This window comes from Hydra vulgaris, chromosome 07, assembly GCF_038396675.1.
Source record: "Hydra vulgaris chromosome 07, alternate assembly HydraT2T_AEP".
Lineage (NCBI taxonomy): Eukaryota > Metazoa > Cnidaria > Hydrozoa > Anthoathecata > Hydridae > Hydra > Hydra vulgaris.
The window spans coordinates 34949127-34970000 of record NC_088926.1 but is presented as its reverse complement, the minus strand read 5'-3'; the positions used below and the strand labels follow the sequence as shown (position 1 = coordinate 34970000).

Here is a 20874-nt window from a genome sequence, read left to right as displayed (position 1 = left end):
ATTAATTAGGAAAATTATTTTAGGAAAAATAAAACTGCTAAAGCTCAAATAATAGACAATAATAGAGTGTTTTAATTTTTTTTACTGTTTACCTACATTGACAGAAAGAAAGGTACAACATGCAAAAAGTATTGCTATATCAACTGACAAATAGGCAGAACATGCAAGAAGAGCTGCTACATCAACTGAGGGTTTGATTTAGTCAGGCAGTGTATCAATTATAAAAAAAGTAAATTATAAATTAATTTAAAAAAAAAATCTTTAAGTGTTCAGTTTTTATGACCCTGCAAAGTTTAGAGCCTCCTCAAATTGAGGAGGGTTAAAACTTTATATGGTCACGAAAACTAAACACTAAGAAATAATTACATGACATTTGAAACTTGTTGATAAATATAAACTTAGATAAAAATAGTAGAGAAAAAATTTTATAAACTTGTTGCTCCCACATTAAGGGCTGGGTGGGCCCAAAAATTAGGATTTTTTTATTGCCAACCTCCAATCACTGAAATTCTTTGCAAAACATTCTCATTTGACATAAGCATGAACATACAAAAGTTTGGAGTTTCCACAGTGCCTGTAAGTGTCAAAACTCAAACGTTTAAAAATCCATTGTGCTCTGTATATATAAATATATACAGTGCTTTAAAAAAAAATGGAAATAATAATAACAAAAAATCTTTTTCAAAACATCGTAAAATCCATATTTTCTAAAGACTTAATTTTTTTTTTTTGAACAACAGGAAAATTATTTCTCTACAACTAACTTCTCAACAACAATTCATATTATTCTACTATCAACTAAAAAATAGTTATTTTTTTTTAATAGTTTTTTAAAGGAATACAAAAAACATACCGGTAAAGATTCTAAATAAAAACTTTTTAATTGACTTCTGTTCTACTTTCTTGTCAAGACAACTGTTATTCATAATTATTATATTAATTTATATGTTAGTTTGATAATATCCCATAAAATGTTGGATAAAATTAGTAAGAATGACCAGTTTAGTCACATTTAAAGCCTTTTTAAATAATTTGATAAGACCTAAAAATAAATATACATAGAAATGGGTAAAAAAGCAGTAAGTGTAGCAACAAAGTGGCAAGTAATAAGTATGAAGAATGGCTCAATGATCAATAATAGAAAAATAGCAAGAAAATTACAAGATTCAAAGAATGATTATCCGGAGAATGAACCACAAAGTTATCTATTTTATCACTGATAAAAAGATTAAGAAAAAAAAACTTTAAGTGCCATGTGTGTAGTATTACTAAAGCCAAGCCATTCAATGCGATAAGCATTAAAGTCTCCTATAACAATAGTATTTGATAAAAATACCCTCTTTTTATTTAATAGTATTTAGTTAAATAAAAATGCTTAGTACATCATTAATCAGAAATAGTATGGGAAAAAAATTGCAGTCTTAGGACAAAGAAGAGTAAAGAGATTGTTAATTGATTGAATATATAAATAAAATAAAAGACTAATCTTATATCCTGATTCAAATGATCATGACAAATCAATGAATGTAAGTATCAATGCTGAAGTGTTGTTGCTTAACTTAATCCTATTTAATTAAATACCTATTTCAATAAACTATTAATATCTCATAAGAATTTTGGCATTGTTATGTATATCTTTATACTTAGTGTCAAAGTTATAAGTGTCAATGTTATATAGTTATATTATAATTTTTTTTACTATTGTTTTACCATAAGTTTTAATTTTTATTGCAGCTATTATTATATTAAATTATTTCTTGTTATATTGTTACATAAACATTTATATTGCTATTATTAATATAATGTATTTATGTTTTTTTTTTTGTATTTTAATAAAATGAAAAACATTTTTCATAACTGATATATTAAATTTGTTATTATAAAATCTATTTCATTTTCATATTGACTTTATAAGGTTTTTTTTCATTGTTTTGAGGCATAAAGGCAAGTGTTTACAATATTTTGACAAAATATTCAAAATTAAACATCAAATTCAGAGTTCACCAAAAAAATTTATTAACAACAACTTTGTTTTAATTTCCCCAGAGGAAGTTGTTTTGTTGTTTTACAAGATAAAATAATTAATTTAAAAAAAAAATTACTGCAAATGGCAAAAATTACTGACTTGATAAATTATTTTATAAAAGTTTAAAACCTTTAAAATAATTTATCTAGTCAGACAATCTTTTTTATTGTAACATTTACTTCAACATTTTTTAAGAAAAAAAAGTTTTTTATGTTCTGAATTATATCTCTATTAAAAAAAAAGACAAAAAAAAAGTTTTCATACTTTTTTGTGTTGATCCTCATTTACCATAGTTTTATATTTATAGTTTTTTTCCCCATTAACTCACTATGTAGTGGTTAATTGGCTCCTGGGTAGTTCTTGGAGATAAAAGATAGTTGCTTGACATCCAAGGGCTAAGCTCATGCATTGAGGTGGACAATTGGAGTTAATTGGTTTTGGGAGAGGAGGCACTATGTGATGTTTATAAATAGAATTTCTGTAAATTTAATTGATTTGTTTTACATTTTTTTTATATTTCTTGACAATTTTAAAGATGGCTTAATCATCTCTCATTTACCTAATGGTCCGACTGCTCATTTCAAATTATCTTCTGTGCGAAAGATTCGAGATATAAAGGTTTAAATATTCACTTATACATTAATTTTTAGATATCTTAATATTTTCTTTATTTATTTTTAAAGTTTGAATTTCTTCTACTTTCATTTTCTCTTTCTTTTAACTGTTAAAAATATTGATAGACAGTATCTTTAGCAAAAGAATTTATTCTATGTATGTATAATTTATAAAACTACTGCTTAACAAAAAATTCCATATAAACCCATCATTAATTATTGGTAATAACAAGCCTTGAAATAATTTTATTTTAGGATATGCAATTGTCTATAACTACTTGATGATTTTCTATTATTATACATCAAACAATTTTTTTTTCAAGTTTTACAATTTCGATTTAAATTAAATTTTTCAACAAAATTAATAGAAATGTGCTTGTTAAGTTTAAGTTTCTTAGCAACCTAATGAAAGAATGTAATTTGTATTGTTGAGGTTGTTATTAGGGGTTGTCCATAAAGTATGTACGCTCATAGGGGGAGGGGGAGGTCTTCAAAAAGCGTACAAAAGCATATTGGGGGGGGGAGGAGGTTCGATTTAAATGTACGTACTTCGATTTTCTAATTTATCACAGTTCACCAGCTAGTCAATAGAAAAGGTAAAGTTCTGACTAAAGATCCTAGTTTGCCAACATAAAAAGAAAAAAGGTAAAGGGAGTAGAGTTTCCCTCTATGCACACACATGCATGGGCACCCGCAAGATTTTTTGATGTTCCAGGTAGGACACTTTCACACAGTGTGCAAACTCCAAATTTAAGTATGTTTATACCTATGCCAAATGAGGAGACCTTGCAAAAAATTGAGATGGCGGAAGCCTGGGAACAAAAAAGCCCTAAAACGCTTGCCCCTCTGCCCAAACATGAGGGCACTGATGTAGTAAAATTTTCAACTCTACTATCTAAAATTTCGTAGAAAAATTTTGTAAATAGCAAATGTTATGACATGCAAATTTTCCAACCCCCCTCCTCTCCACCCCTTCCCCCATCAAAAAAAAAATATATATAAATATATAATTGTATATTGGTGTAAATTTTGCATGGTCATAACTTTTGTAATTGTAAAGTGGTGGCATTTGTGCCCATGCACACATGCCACCCCTTATATACTGCCTGAAAAAACTTCCGCCTTAAGTATAGTTTATTTTTATTTGATTCGTCATTAAAACAAAAAAAATACTATATGCCTTAAACAGGAATCGAACTCCGGTGTCTGCTGTTTGAAGTCCATAACATTAACCTCTCGTCCAAGCAAACACATTAACATTATGTAATTTAACTTTATTAAAATTAACTTTTGTATATACATTTGAAGATGTTTTATAAATTGGGATCCTGTGCCACAAACAAAGGGCTTCAGATTTGTATAAAGTATCTAAGGTACCTTCTCCACCTTTTTATTTTTTTAAATAAACTTTTTTATTAAAAAATAAAGGTTGGGGGGGGGGTGTTTGAAAACCATACATACTTTTTAAGAGGGGTGGGACTTTAAAGTACGCGTGGCAACATGCAGTGGGGGAGGAGGGGTTAATTTTCAAAATTTTTGATGTACGTACTCTATGGATGACCCCTTAAGAACAATATCATCTGTCTGTTACCAAACAGAAAAAAAAATTTTATTTAACTATTTTATGAAATCAATGTTAAATAAATTCTCCATATTGTTCATTTTGCTTTGGTTTTGACTTGCTCAATTTCAATTTTTGCGTTTTTTTATCATTGCAATTGATTTAAACTTTAAAATTGATAATGGTAGTTTAATAGTATTTTGTAGTAATTAAGTATTGTACATATTATATGGTATTATAATGATAGATGGTACTGAGTTTTGAAAAAATTTATTAGTATAGTAAGCGAGACAGGTTTAATATTTTTAATATAAAAATTATTTATTTGTTAGACTTTTTCTACAACCTGCTGTCTAGAACTCATTTCTGTCAAAGATTTTGACAAAGTTTTGGAAATCTATTTTATATTATTAATTTTATTTAAAAAGTGTATCTGAAGATATTTCCATTCTCTGACAATCATAATCTTCTTGTTCTACTGCTTTTTATGTGCTATAATCAAATAATTATATGGTATGTGAGATAAAAATAATTATATAGTATGTGAGATAAAAATAATTATATAGTATGTGAGATAAAAATAATTATATAGTATGTGAGATAAAAATAATTATATAGTATGTGAGATAAAAATAATTATATAGTATGTGAGATAAAAATAATTATATAGTATGTGAGAAAAAAATAATTATATAGTATGTGAGATAAAAATAATTATATAGTATGTGAGATAAAAATAATTATATAGTATGTGAGATAAAAATAATTATATAGTATGTGAGATAAAAATAATTATATAGTATGTGAGATAAAAATAATTATATAGTATGTGAGATAAAAATAATTATATAGTATGTGAGATAAAAATAATTATATAGTATGTGAGATAAAAATAATTATATAGTATGTGAGATAAAAATAATTATATAGTATGTGAGATAAAAATAATTATATAGTATGTGAGATAAAAACAGTATAGCCAAAGTTGCTGTTTTATGACAAATTTATGACAAATAACTTTTGACTAAGTCTGGCATACAACATTAACAATTTTTTTGACATTTTTACTTCTAAATTATCTTTATTTACTAATGATGCAACAATATGTTTGAGTCAAATGATATCTTATCAATACCTAATATGCAAATTGGGTAACCATTTTTTGACAAAATACCATCATTAAGTCATTTTGTCAAAAAAATGGAGTTACCCATTTTTCATATTAAGGTATCAATATGATATGATACATATTTGACTCAAATAGTATATATAATAACTGACTTATTCTCCTACATTATATTCTTAAATGATAACTGACTCATTCTCCTACATTATGTTTTTTTTTTATCTATAAATGACTGACTCATTCTACCACTTGGGTGTCAGAATGACACCCAAGAGAACATATGGTTTCCAACAGAGAAATTCTGACTTCTCTTGGAAACTATACATTAAATAGGGTATTATTATTTTATTTTATTATCATATTTGAGTTAGAATTTGAATCAAAATTTTAAAATTTTGACAAGCAAGTTCCTATTATTTAGGTGGATTTGGGTGAAAAAAAATGGAAATTCAATTTTGATAATATTTTTGTAAAATGTTTTTGTAAAATGTTTATGTTTAGATATAGGGAAATGGGCTTAATAATTACATTTTTATTAAAAAATTAATCTTAAATTGAGGTTAACTTTAAAAAGTTTCAGATTATTATACAAATTTAAATTTTATGAATTAAAAAGAAACTATAAAATACAATTAACAAAATTGTATTTTATAAATATAAAAGACAAAATTATTATTGACTCCCAGGATTCATGGACGAGGAATGTATAAAAACAGTTAGGACTCATCACTGCTTCTTGTCAATTTTTGATGATTTTGTTATAATTATAGGATCAACATATATATTATGATTAGTGTTACGATTACGATTACAGCTTTTTAAACATATTATCCATACCAAAGTTTTATTAAGTTTAACTAAGAGACTATGATTGACTTTCATTTCATTTTTCCTCTCTTTTAACTATTATAAATATTGATACACTGTATCTTTAATGAAATAATTGATTCTATATATATATATATATATATATATATATATATATATATATATATATATATATATATATATATATACACACACACTTTATAAAGCAATACTGCTTAAAAAAAAAAAAAGTTGTTTTTTGATCACAGGTATTATTTCCCGATTTTGTAATTGTCTTGGTATAAAACCATCTTATTTATACAACAAACTGACTCAGCTGCCTCAGTAGCTAACTTGAGCATCAAGGTTTATGCTTGCGGAGCTTTTAAAGGTCTCTAATGTTATGTCAGTGGCAAATACCCTTTGTTCTGAGTTATCAGAACAGAAAAATGTGACAAGTATATACTTAGAATTAGCCCACCAGGATTCACTTTTATTTTTAGATAAGTTTAATAGTCTTCTATATATCCTATAATCCTCTTAATAATCTTAATAATATATCCTATAATCTTAATAATATAATCTTGCTTTAACCAGAGTAATACCTTTAAAAGATGAGCAGAACCATGTTTAATTTCATGATATACTGTAATCTCAAAAAACATTGGAAGGTAAACCTGTGTCACTCAAGTTGCAAGCTGGCAAACCTTAAATTCTCTGCATTCTCAGGCTTTCATCATTTCATTTATATAAAGAAGCAACCATCTCATGCCACAAGTAAGCTATTGACTGTGACATAATCTACCGCATTAAGGAGCTGCTAATTGAGGATCAAGGTTTCAAATTTGGCAGGGGTTGATAGCCGGGGCGAGAAAAAAATTTTAATATTGGCATAATACTTGCATATATTTTTAAACTCTAATTTACTTCCAACAAGGTTGCAAGCAACCACTATTAAGTTATGAGTTACTTTAATATAGAGGATATGTTAAAAGCTAGGAAACGATTTACTGAAAACTTAAAAAGTTATAGGTTGTATAAAAAAAAACAACATAAAGATAGGTAAGAGTTATAAAGACTAATATAAGTTTTTATACCATGAAAGTAAAATGATGTTGAATAAGAAGCCAAGCAAGAATGAGTTTTGTTTTATTGTAATAGAGGTGATAACGCGTTTGAGTATTGACCATGATTAAAGAAACAGCATAAAAGAGGAAGTCTAAAGCCTGAAGATGATGATTATGACAATAATGATGACAATGATGATGATGACAATAATGATGATCAATGAAAAAATATATACTTTAGGATGTATTAATGGTTATGCAGTCCCGGGCACAAACCCGGCCCTGGCCCCAGTTATATTTTATCAAATCCAGTCCCGGTCGAATATCAATCCCGGTTGCTTACTAAATAAGATAGAATAATTTTTTTTTAGGTGCCTGTAGCCTCATCATTCATAAGAATTAAAGTTTTTTACTATCAAAAAAAAAATCCCGAGGTTATTTCACAGTCCTAATTTTTCTCCACTTTAAGACATACTATTTGGTATAAAAAACTTTCATGCTATCACAAATAAGTTTTTCTTTTTATCTTCAACAAGTTTCCCTGTCTTTATAATATCTTTTAGTAGATCATTAATGATAGCTGCAGTAACAGTTGATGTTACACAAAATCTGACAAAGGCAGTAGCAGCATTGCTAATATCAAAGCAGTTTGGCTAAACATACATATATTTTTTTTATGTGTTGAGTCCTCTTCGCTATCATTTAGTATCCACATGCTATCACTGACCATATCAACATTAGAAGCTTCTATAATAAACTAAAGTTGAAGTTTGTATAGGAAGTCATTTGCGATAGGAAATTACAAGTGAAGTTGTGAATAGCAAATGACTAATTGGCGTAATGATATGATCTCTTGTGAATAAATGTAAAAAATAGTTGTGTAAACTATGTAAAATACATAATTGTTAGTATCTTGAGAATTTAGTTGAATTTTGAACTTTAACATAGTCATAGTATTTAATTAGTCTGGAAACGAAAACACTGGAAACACGGGCCGTTTTTTTATAACGCTTAAGTTCCTCTCAATACAAGTGCTCAGCCTACTTTAGAGTGCATCAAATTGTGAACATTTTATTTCACTAAAGTTAAGTTGCATATTTTCTGGAATAAATATTGAAATGGCAGTGGAAAATTGTGTCTGTTTTAGTTATTCAGTTTCAAGTTATTATTTTGCATAAATATTTTATATTCCTAATAAAAATGATGAATATAGCACAAAATAGAGACATCGACTGTTAAAAAATGTAGCTATGTGACAGAGTTTGTAGTGGTATGAATATACATATTCAAACTATATAGCTTATATCATATAAGCATATAAGTTGTATGCTTTATCAAAATATGTTATAGATGCAAACATTTCATCAACTATAACTCGATGGATGTATATGGGTATCATATATTCAGAGTATATTTATTTAAAATATTAGCTAATAGATCTTAATAAACTCGATATTTTATATAAAATTTACTTAGCTGGATTAGTTGATAATTTATATATCACTCTTTACATTACGTTGGTATCTTTTCTGAAAACAAGAAGTATTCAGGTACAATTTTATTATTTTAGATGGTTTAAAAGCACTTATTCCTGGAAAATACTATAAAAAGTTAGAAATTTTTACCTTAGGGTAGGATATGTGGTATAATGACCCTTAATATGGCATAATTTTCTACCTTAAATAGAAAATTATACCTTAATTATTACCTAAATTATATTAAAAATGACAATTTTCTACCTTAAATGAATAATTTTCTACCTTAAAAGAAAAAAAATTATACCTTTTAAGGTAGAAAATTTTATCTTACTAAGGGTATATCACATCTACCTTTTTTGCAAATGCAATACTAACAATAAATGTTGTGCAAAAATGTTTTTCTATTTTTATTAAGTAAAAAACTTATTCAGTAAAAAAAATTAAGATTTTATTAAATACTTTAAAAATAGCAAAAGTATAAATAAATAGCTAGTATATCAAAGCTTATTAAAATTCAATACAAATATTTTTTATCAATATTTTGCTTTTATTATGCTGTATTGCAATTTATATAATAGCAAATAAAAACTTAATACACATTAGTGTATTAAATTAAGTTACAGAATTACTTAAACTTCAAAACTTGTATGTAATATTTTGTTTTTATTATGCTGTATTGCAATTTATATAATAGCAAATAAAAAAAGTATACTTGATGCAATAAAGATGATTCAAAAGTCTGCTACCAAATATTGCATTACTAACATATATAAACCAAACAATATTTAATTAAAAAAGAGTACAGTGTGTTAAAAGAAGATTACAGAATTCTATTTGAAAATCACATTAGTGTATTAAATTAAGTTACAGAATTCTATTTCAAATTTTGACTTTATGTTTAAGCTATGTTTTATTATCTATTTTGATGAATGCAGAAAAATAATATCTCAAAATCTAAGGTTATCTTTAACTAAAATAAGGTATCCCATGTTATATCTCTAGTTTCAAAGTGATGATATGATGATATACTTAACTAATCTAGCTGACTTTCACAACTGGTGTCACTGCATGATAAAGGTTTCTTTTACTTTAGAAAAAAATCAAAATTTGTAAACTAAACTTCTTATATTGTTGCTTGTAACTTTCGATGTTTCTGCAAATCATAAGTTTTTGAAAAAACTCTTTAATGATTCATTTATACCTAATCCACCACAATAAAATAAGACAACTTGTTACTGTCTTATTTAAATGATTTATTAAAATTAAAATATACCGGAAAAAAATATTTATGTAAGGGTATGCTTATACTGTGGAACTATATTGTTATATATTCTATGAAGACAGAGAATGTGACTTTTGTATTTTACCTAAACTTACTTTTGAGCATATGAAGTTGACAAAATATTTATTAAGAAGTGTTAAACTTGCTGCCTAAGTAATAAGTTTTTGCTGTATTCAAAATTTAATTACATTATTAAATAGCTTATTTGAAAATGATTTTTGACACTAACAATCACTTAGTGCTTGCAAGGATAATCCGTTTTTTAATGACTTTGACTTCAATAATAACAAAATATTTTTAGTAGCTGGAAACGTAATGTATTTAGCTACACAGGTAATATAAAGTGGTAGTATACAGTATTAAGTCATGCCAAAAAAAATTTTCATAAAATATTTGTAAAATATTAGTGTTGTCATTAATATTTTAAAATTAAAAAGAAAATGATATTATTTTTATTATTCAATCTTGTATTGTTATTTTATTATAAAGTTACTACACCATAAAACTATTAAATATACATCAAGTATTTATTTTACAACTCTAGGAGCTAATTATATGCCAATTAATATTTTTTTTTAAATATGTGGCTATGAAAAATTTTAATAAGTTCGAGTTATCTCATTTTCTCTTTAATGTTCTTGTTCTAAAATAGAGGATTTTTTTAAATTGATGCTCTTTATATATCAATTAGTTTGACTCTTTTAAGTTTTGAAAGCATTCAGCTTATCTTTTGCAATGTAAAATCTACAAACTTGTATATAAAGTGTTAGACGATCATGCATATTTAGAAGCAAGCAAATTCAATAAACACTGCTCATGATACAACTTAGACATATTAGAACTAAAAGTAATTTTAAAATTAGAGGTACCAAAAACATTCCTATTTAGTCATAATAGAATGTTTTGTTTAGTAATGTAGTGGGATACATGCTTAAGCATTATAATATCATTGATAAATGCTGTAATGACTTCTTCTTGAAATAATTATACTTGATTTTACATTTTTAAATTCAGCTTATACTATAAGCTACAGCAGAGTACCATTTATCTGAAGCAAGCTTTTCTGCAATCTGGGTTAAATAATTTTAAAACTATTAAAACAGTGCAAGTACACTCTAAAAAACAATCAGCACATCTAGAGGACCGTCATTGTTTTGTAATCATTGTTGCATCATTTATAAAAAATGTGCAACAATGATAACAAAACAAGAAGTTAGGGTCTTCACTGTTAATGGACAATGGCAGCAGTGCAAAGGTGTTAGCCAAACTCGAATTGTTACCCCAAATGGGAATGAAGTTTTTGTGGAAGCACTTGTAGTTGACTTCAAACAACTTGATCATTGCTTTTTGATGGGTATGAATGGAATAGTGGCTCTTGGTGAAGTCTATCAATCAATTTATCCAAGTAAATAAAATTGATGAAAAGGGAAATAGAAGTAAAAAGAACGTGGCAACTACTGATATAGAATATAACTCATAATGAGAGGAGGCACTATCTTACCTTATTTTACTGTAGACCTAAGCGGTATGCAATATGGTGCCATCTTGAACACCAAACCAGTGCATGTGTTATTCTAGAATTAAATATGGTATATATATTTATATTTCTCTATAAAGGCTATATTTCTCGAACAAGGAAGTTCTGAAAAATTTTTGATGGACAATGATACTGCATTTTAAAGCTCATTGTTTTTTCGATTTTTGAATAAATGAAACATTTAACTTTGCTTCAGGTGTGTCTATGTACCATCTTGAAAAGATATTGCAAAGCGATGTCATCGAACTGTCGAAAGAACAGCAAATAGAATGTGCAGATACTCTCTAGGCAGTTTATTAGTACAACATGAGTCCAAAAAATAGTTGTAGTTCTTACATTGCACCTGCAAACAAATTATATCAATACGAAATGAGAGTTATAAGAATTGACGGTGATATGGGTGCTCATGAATATTATAAGAAGTTAACTAACAAATTCAAAATTGGAGAGAAGATTTGTGTGAAGCCCCTAGATGCCAGAACTAACTCTCAATACAAGATTAGATCAATTACAGGGATTATCTCATAGCAAATGGTAGAAATAGACATAGCATGTCAGCATATACGTGACATAAGATCCATAAGGGTTGATGGCGATATAGATGAGAGTTCAGAAGATGATGACAAACTGTATGTTATGCTGCCGAGAAATGACACAAACATGATGCTAATGCTGTGAAGATGCACTTGAGAAAGAAAGGCATTTGAATGTTAAAGTCTGTAGATATCTAGGTGGTCCTAATAACCAAGGGAGAGTGTAATGAAAAAAGTTAAAATTTGAATAAGAAGCCATTTGCTGTAGGAAGTTAAGAGTAAATTTGAATACCAAATGATTAATTAGGGTAACAATATGATTTCTTGTATATCTTGAATAAGTGTACATATACAAAAGACATAATTGATAATACCTTAAGAAATTAGTTGTTTATATGCTTTTATCAAGTTGTACATATGTTATGTTTGTATATATGTTTTTATATTTGAGCTAGTTATTTTAATGTCCTTTCTCCCTAATTAAATATAGAAAAAAAGCTTGTGTTCCATTTACTGTTCTATCATGTTTGCTGCTCAATCATGCAAGAACATATTGTGTTAATCTTTGTTCAGATTAACATAATATGTTCTTCTATAATTTAAACTGTCATTGCATCTTCATGCTTTAAAACCTTTTATCCTTTTCATTTTTATAAAAAAAAATTTTACTTCATTATTGATTTATAAAGTTTTCTGCAAATGTTTTTTTCCATCATGCTGTTTTATCTGTATAGCTTTCAAGTCTTTTTCTAATGCTCCATAACTATCTTCACTTTTCTAATAACTTGCCCAATTTATAAAGCTTATAAAACTTTATAAGTTTTAAGCTTATAAACCTAAAAAAATTTCTGCTTATGTTCTGCTTCCTTGTTTAAAGTAAATTTGATAACTACAAAAAGTTTATAATTTGTTATTTAAATAATAAAATAAACAAAAAAGTTAATTTTAGTTTTTACATGTATAGCTACCACTGAAGTTGTGTATTTTGCTAGTTTTTGTTTATTCTTCAGTCATCATTGTTATGTCTTAATGATACTTTCTTGAACCAAAATAGCTGTTAAATCATTTGACAGCTATGTTGGTTCAAAGTTTTATATTTTTCATTTGTATTAAATAAAGGTACTCAACTAAAATAGTTTGAAACTCAAATTAAAACTTATTAAGTAAAAGTTTTAAAACTATTTTGGTTAATAACTCATGTTCTGTCTTTTATCTTTTTTTTTTCTGTCAAATTTTATATCCTTTTTTGTTCATATAAGTGAAAGGAAATTAATTTTAACTAAATGGTAAAAAACTTTCAGACATTTAAATCATTTTTTAGAATCATGGTAAAACATCGCAACATCGACCAGAGCTAATACTTAATAATTTTAACACACGCCTTGGTCATTCAGTGGCTAGATTGTTAGCTGCGTTGTTTCCATATGATCCACAATTTCAAGGTAGACGTGCAGTTACCTTTCATAATCAGCGAGATTTTATATTTTTTCGACATCACAGGTTACTTTTTTTTTATAGTTTTTAATTTTATTATTTTTGATTGAATTTTTTTAGTAAATTCATTCACCACTCAAAGAAAAAAGTTTTATATAAAATAGTTAGGGTATGCCTTGCAAGTAAAATATAACAAAACTTAACTTTGTAACTTTTTGGATAAGAAATATCGGTTTAAAAAGTTCTTAGTGCTTAAAATGGCAAAAATGTTACAAATGAAATCATAAGATTGCATTTTACTCTTGAGTCCTTAATACGAGGAAGAGGGGGTGTGCATCTTAACTAAGAATAGTTTTATCAAAAAAGTTCTTAGATGAACTAAACCTCAATTCAACAATTACTGTATTGGGGATTTTCTTATTCTAGAACAAGATTAGTTACCTAAATAGACCAAAAGTAAGGGCTTTAATGGGCTTTTAGACTTAGGCTTTTTTAATGAAGTCTTATTTCACTTGTTCTGTGTCTATGCTTGAAACCTGAGAATTGTTTTTAATTTAAGTGTTTGATAGTGTAGAAGAGTAGTAAACAAGGCTGCAAACAACCACTATTGAGTTGGGAGTTAATAGAAAACAAACAAAAAAGTTAAAGAGCAAGGAAATGGTTGTCAGAAAGTTTGAAAACATAAAGATGAGAGTTTTTTTTTTTTTTTTGTTATTCACCTCCTCAAGGCCGATAAAGCCACTACAGATGAGGAGGCTACTTAATAGTGGTTATAACCCTCTCTCAACTCTATAACTTCGAAACACGAACCTTGACGAACAAGGCCGCTGCGCGGAGAAACAAGTTGAGTTCCAAAGCATTTAAGTGCATAGTTTATTGAATCCCAAGCAATAAGCTACCCAGTCCAGCTAATTAAGCCAAAGTTGTAACTAAGGGCTTCTTATGTTGCCTCGACAATACACTCCAAAAGTGGTATCATGCCCAACATAGCTCTATTAATACTCTGACGTTTTGCAGCTGTTTATGGAATCAGCGTCTCTTAAGGCTATCCAGCTAACACAAAGCGATATCCACAGAATATCCTAATACCAGCCAGCCTCAGAACTATTAAACTGAGTTTTAGAGCTGTATCCTCATCTGTAAGATAACAGAAAGAGTTGCATAGCCACTATCAAAGAGGCACAAAAATTTGATTAGTAGAATCAAGAAGATCCAGCATTTGTCTTAGGCAGGAAACAATGTAACACTGGTTTACATCTTACACCTGCCAAATAGAATTAGAAAGGGTATGAGGCTGGGCTGTAGAAGTATTCTACTTACCCCTAAAGTATTTGCCTAGTAGGCTTTTTACAAGAAGGCAGCAAGGCATAGGGCATGTAGTGCTGTGTTACATTTTATCAGTAGCAGGGTGATCGTAGTTATTGTAAATTGTACCGGTAGTAGTTAAAAGATACTTCTTTTGTAAACAGTACTTTAAAACATTAAATGTATTGTTTGAGAAATGCACAAGGAAAAACATTACATTTAAAGGAATACAGGAAGTTAAAGTAAATATATGTTATATACAGTGGTTCGCCATCACATTAGGATCAGCTGTAATTTTTTGTAAATATTGTGTAAAAACGAATTTTTAGGCAAAAAGAAAAATAATGGTGCAATTAAATGCTTGTTCTTTTATTTATAAAGTCATACTTGATAAAAAATAAACAAATAAAGTTAAACATTTTAAGTATTTATTATTACAATAAATTATATAAAATATGTATAAAGTATTAACATTTTGTAAAACTGCCTTTATTTGCAATAGCTGCCTTGATGCGTTGTGGTATGCTTGCAATTAATTTTTTTATAGTTTCTGTCAACTTATGAGTTATTGTGCCAGATCCTAGTATTCTCTTCCATAAGATATTGCCTGTTAGTAAGAATTTTTTTTTAATCTCTCGCTTTACTATTTCCCAAATGTTTTCTATGCGGTTAAGATCCAGGTTTTTTCTGTTTTAAATAAGCCATAATACTTTTTGCTGTGTGGCAAGTTGCACCATCTTACATGAATATAAGATTTTTGACTTTTTTGACATTTTTAGACCAGTATGCCATTTGGGGAAGCAAACAGTTCTCCAGAACTTCTTCATACTGGTCCTGCCAGTAATGCGTTTAGAAGGTGGTCCACTTGGACCAAACTCTTCCCCTGCATCCATTTTTTTTTCTCACTCGCATTACAGTTTGGTGAAAAACCTTTACAATATGTGCAATTTTTCTCTGAGAATATTTTGTATTTTGTAAAAGACATCTGATTTGACTAATTTTTGTTGGTGTCATATCATATTTTTTTCTCATAGCTGAAAATTTAAATAAAAAACTTTAAAAAAATTAAAAAAATTTAATTAAAAAACTTTAAAAAGTTTATATAAAAACTTTAAAGACTAGACTTTGGTATCTTTATATAAACAGAAAAAAAACATAAAATCCTTTATTTAAAGATTTAATGATTATTATTAAGTTAAAAAAAAGGAATTAAATAAAGCACAGATGCTTTAAATTAAAATAAATCACATTTAAACTTCAACCACACTAAAAACTAAAAATAACCTTAAATTGTCCAATATGCACCAATTTGACAGGTGATTGCTGACAGCCAGAATTGCCAATTGATAAAATTTTTATTTAATATTGATAAGAATAGAAATATCTTGACATGTAACATAAAATAATATCATATTTATTTTATCATATTTGGGTTTAAGCAATCTATTTGAAATAAATTGTAAAAAAAATTGTGGTCCTAATGTGATGGCCGACCACTGTAGTTGTATTCACTAACTGTAACTGCGCTAGTATTACGCAAAAAATTCAAACACATAAAACTCCCGAAATTTTTATTTCCGAAACACAAGTTTTGATGAACAAGGAAGGTTTTACTTCAGAAAACATCCGACATTTTAATTAAGATAATTATATTTTGTGAATTTAAAACTTAATTTTACGCATTCGAAGTAAGTAATAACAACATCAGCTCGTTTATTTTATGGTTTTTATGCCCAAATTGGTAAAACACAATATATTAATGCAAAAGTAAACTTTTGCCTAAATTTATTGTGTCATAACGTTGATAATTTGATTATCAAAGTTATAGCACTATAATGTTTATAATCAAATTATTTATAATGTTGATATCAAGTTTATACATTCAGGCCTTGTCAGAAAGGCAGACTGTGGCACTCCAATATATGATACGTGACACGAAATATTTTTAAATCTTTACCATGGCAATTAAAAAGTTTGAAAATTTTAATATTTCAAAAAAAGATCTGAAAAACTAAGCTTTTCATTATGAAACGAAAACTTACGTTTTCACGCCAACCATCGTTTAAAGTCTTGAGTTCATCTTTAGTATTTAAGTTTAAGTGACTAAAATGTCAAGTTTTATGTTGGGTAAGTTTTGTGTCTTAAACAAAATACCTTGAAAGTTAATTTTTTTTTTGAAGAGGATGAAACTAGTGAGAAGCTGTTTCGCTTTTCCGACATTGGAGAAAGTCAGCAAAGTGGACCGGACTGACATACGAAAGCTGCAACAGCCATCCGTCAGCGGAAAGGTCAGGACTGTTGGTCGTTTTCGCTGACTGACTGGTTGTTTTTATTTTTGGATTAATTTGTTTCTACATTTCATTAGTAAATATATTTTAATCAAACTACCTACTTTTAATACGTTTCAGTAGTAAAAACTTTGATTTGTATCATTGTTTGATTTATTTATGTTATTTTCATGAATGGGATACTTGATTTAATGGGAGATCAAGTATCCCACTTGTGGGAATCAGGGCTGTGGAGTCGCAACGTTTTTAGCGGAGTCGGAGTCGCTAAACAAAATCGCGACTCCGGCTATAGTAAAACTTCTCGGTATTGCACGTGCATGTACAAAATATTTAACCATCAAAAAACTTTTCATATATTTGGCACACAAAAAAAATTTTAATTATCGCGTAATATTTTTTAAAGAATTCAAAGAATTTTTCAAAAACTTTGCTTTGTAGTCGGAGTCGTACTCTGAAAATTTCAACGATTGGAATCGGTACTTTTTTTTTTTACGACTCCACACCCCTGGTGTGAATCAAGTATCCCTATATAGACAGAGATACCAAAGTTTATTTATTTCAAAAGCACAATTCACAAAAAAAAAAAGTATATATGAATAAATAATACTCTCAACATATAAGTATGGACAAAACTGTAAGTTCTGCAGAAAACCTTTTTAAAAATAATGGGAAATCTTATGCTGGTATGGCAATATTAGATCCTTAAAATTTTGTCTATAAATGTCCGAAAAATTGTTTTAAAGGGCCCAGTAAATTACAATACAGCAAAACAGTATAGAGTCAAATTTAAGGGAATATTTAAATAATTGAATGATGAAAAATAAATAATTAATTTTCTTTTCTTTTAGATATGTTTTTAAGAACGGAAAAAAAACTGGACTACAAGAGCTGGGACCGCGCTTTACACTAAAGCTGCGGTCGTTGCAGAAAGGTTCTTTTGATTCAAAATACGGCGAATATGAATGGATTCATAAAGTAAACATTTTTATAGAAGTTAATTTATACTTTAAAAGTTAATGTTCAATGCTAATTTTTTTTTTTATTTATTACAGAGGAAAGATATGGATACTAGTCGGCGCAAGTTTCATCTTTAACATTTGTAATTTTCTTAGCGTAAAATTAAATTTTTGCATTAAAAAAAAAAGCAATGTTGTTTGTTTGTTTGTGTCAATAATCACTAATTTTTCACATTACAAATCTAGCTATAGTTTTTCACAATTTTCAGTTTGGTACGTAAGGTACGTTTTAGATAAACAATGAGTTTACATTAAAGTATTGCTCTGAAGTTAAAATTGCTTGTTTGCAGTTAAAGTTTAAAGTTTAGAGCCAAATTTTTATTTTAAGTTGTAATAAAATTTTATATTGGTTGATTTGGTCGGCATTCATTTGTTGAAGACTCTTCAGGAAGAAAATCAAATTAAAAAAAAAACTAAATTAGAAAAATATCATCGGAAGTTAAGCTTATAGTAATTAGATTTTCATTATTGTGATTCTTTTTTTTATTTATTGGTATCACTTACACTATTTTGGCAATTTTCGTCAATTTTACATCTTTTGTAGTAATTGCTACAGAGCAGAAAAATTGGTTAATGGTTAAAATTGTTTCAGTGAAAGCACTAAAGGATATCGATGTAGTATAAATTCTAACAATAGTAAAAAAATTGTTAAGTACTAATGTATATTAGGTCTGCTGTTTATGTATATTAGGCCTGTACTGTTTAAAAGTAAAAACTCCTAAACAAAGATTGTCCAATAGGTTCGTTTGTGCTTTCGTATACTAGTTATTTTATCATATTTATGTTATGATTTAATTACGTTATGATTTATAAGTTAATATATTCTTTTTTATGACTCCAATTAGTATACCTCAATTAACTGTACAAAATGACTATGATTCATTTCATCTGTTTTGAAACGTTTTTTGTATTTATTTTGAATAACTTCTGCTATAAAATCAAATTCGTTTCCCATTTGTGTCTTTAGAACTTTAGTTATTATATACACAAAGCAGAAGCAGGTGTCTATCTCGCCATTTCAAAATCTAGGATGTAGCTAAAGCTACTAATTCGAACTCTTTATGAACAAAAGCTCAAAGATTCGCCTTTGCTTACTGTGAAAGTTTTTGAACAATGTTACCATTATTTATTTTTTCCCCTTACAAATTGTTAAATCAGACCCAGGCCTTCTGTCGTGAATTTAGCTAAGAAAGTGCGAAGTCATAATTTGCACGCGCGAACAAAATGGTTCACATAAGAGAAATCTTATTTGTACGCAAAAAATGTTTATATACTTTAATTTTTTGCTGCATCAATATATCAATGTAGCGCTATGGGTGTTTAAATCTTCTTTTAAGGCGCGACTATCAGGGTTGCTGGTTCAAATCTTTATTGGGGGATTTTCTATTGTAAATTCTGAAGTTTTATTTCTAAGTAGTTTTACGTTCTTTAACTACTATTGTTGTTTATTTACAGTTATGTTTATCATTTATTTTTATCTTTCAAAGTTTCATAGAATAAGTGCATCAATAGATATAGTAGTAGTGGAGTATACTGACTTAAATAGAGATAGGCACTGTATAGTGTACTTACATCGACAGACTTAATTAGGCATAGGCTCAGTAGCATGTACGCACATCTACTGAGGATTTAGATTTGGACAGGCACAGTCTTTAAAATAAAATAAAAGTGTTTTAATGTTTATTTAAATTGGGTTTACAAATTAATTTAAAATGTATAAAAATATTTGGTTAAATTAAACAAGAATTTCAAGTGGTATCGTCAAAATTAGTTGTACGCGCGTACATATAAAAAATATGAACTAGTTAAAATCAGCTCATTAAACTGTATCAGACAATTTGCACAAACATTCATATTGTGAGTTAAAAGAAAATATTCAAATCAAATTATAATTGCATGTACACATATAAATATATATTACAATGCTGGATATTAATAAAATAAATACCACATTTAATTTATTTTGAACGTAAAAGCAAAAATAAAATAATTTTTGACAAATTTTACTAAAGCAAGATTTTTCGCGCCATTTTAAAACTATTTTTAAAAATATCTTTAGACTATTTGAATCGGTGAATGTTAAAAGGGCGTTTTCCCCCGTAATAAATATTTTGTTAATAGTTTAATTCTTTTTTTGAAGAGGATAATGTTTTTAACTTCAAAAAAAAAAAATTGTTGAACCATTTAAAAAATATACTACGGGGAAAACGCAGTTTTTTTAGTTTCCTAAAAGTTTACAGACTTTCGCCCTTTTAATTTGATATTAATTTAAATAATAAAATTATGGTAATAATAAACCTTTAATTATTCTTCCAGACAATATAATTTCTTTTAAATCAAAACTTTTAAATCTTGTTCTTAATATAGATAAATACAAAGAAATGTTCCAGTTCACGTGATAAATTTAAATTTGAACAAGAAGCAACGTGAAAAATGTCGGATTTTTAGATACATATTTTTTAGTTCATATTGATAAAAATTATTCTTATTTATTCATATCAATAAAAATTTACAAATGCTCATCGTATATTAACAGAATTTGGTTAGGTGTCACTCATAGTGACAAACTAGTCAATGGAGTGACACCTAAAAAATATAAAATTCTCAACAACAACAACAAAAAAAAAGAAGTAAAAGAAATCTAATTAAGAGAGAAAAAAATAAATAAATTAGACTGTAAGCAAATAATAATGATATTAGTAATAATTATAGTTATAATGCAAAACTATAACAAAAATAATAGAAGTATCAATAATGTTGAGAATGATTATAATACAATATAAATTGTATGTACATATCA

General features: G+C 27.4%; 1 protein-coding gene across 1 annotated transcript in view; it reads left to right on the top strand.

Annotated features, from left to right (window-relative positions):
* Window positions 1-18202, top strand: part of LOC100209059 (ribosome production factor 1) — a 38125-nt gene extending 19923 nt beyond the window's left edge. Inside the window, exons 4-7 of the mRNA XM_065801711.1 lie at window positions 2562-2644; window positions 13353-13531; window positions 17907-18033; window positions 18111-18202. Coding sequence (XP_065657783.1) covers window positions 2562-2644; window positions 13353-13531; window positions 17907-18033; window positions 18111-18152 — 431 coding nt within the window. The 3' untranslated portion in view covers window positions 18153-18202. The remainder of the gene's footprint in view (window positions 1-2561; window positions 2645-13352; window positions 13532-17906; window positions 18034-18110) is intronic.
* The last annotated feature ends 2672 nt before the right edge of the window (window positions 18203-20874 follow it).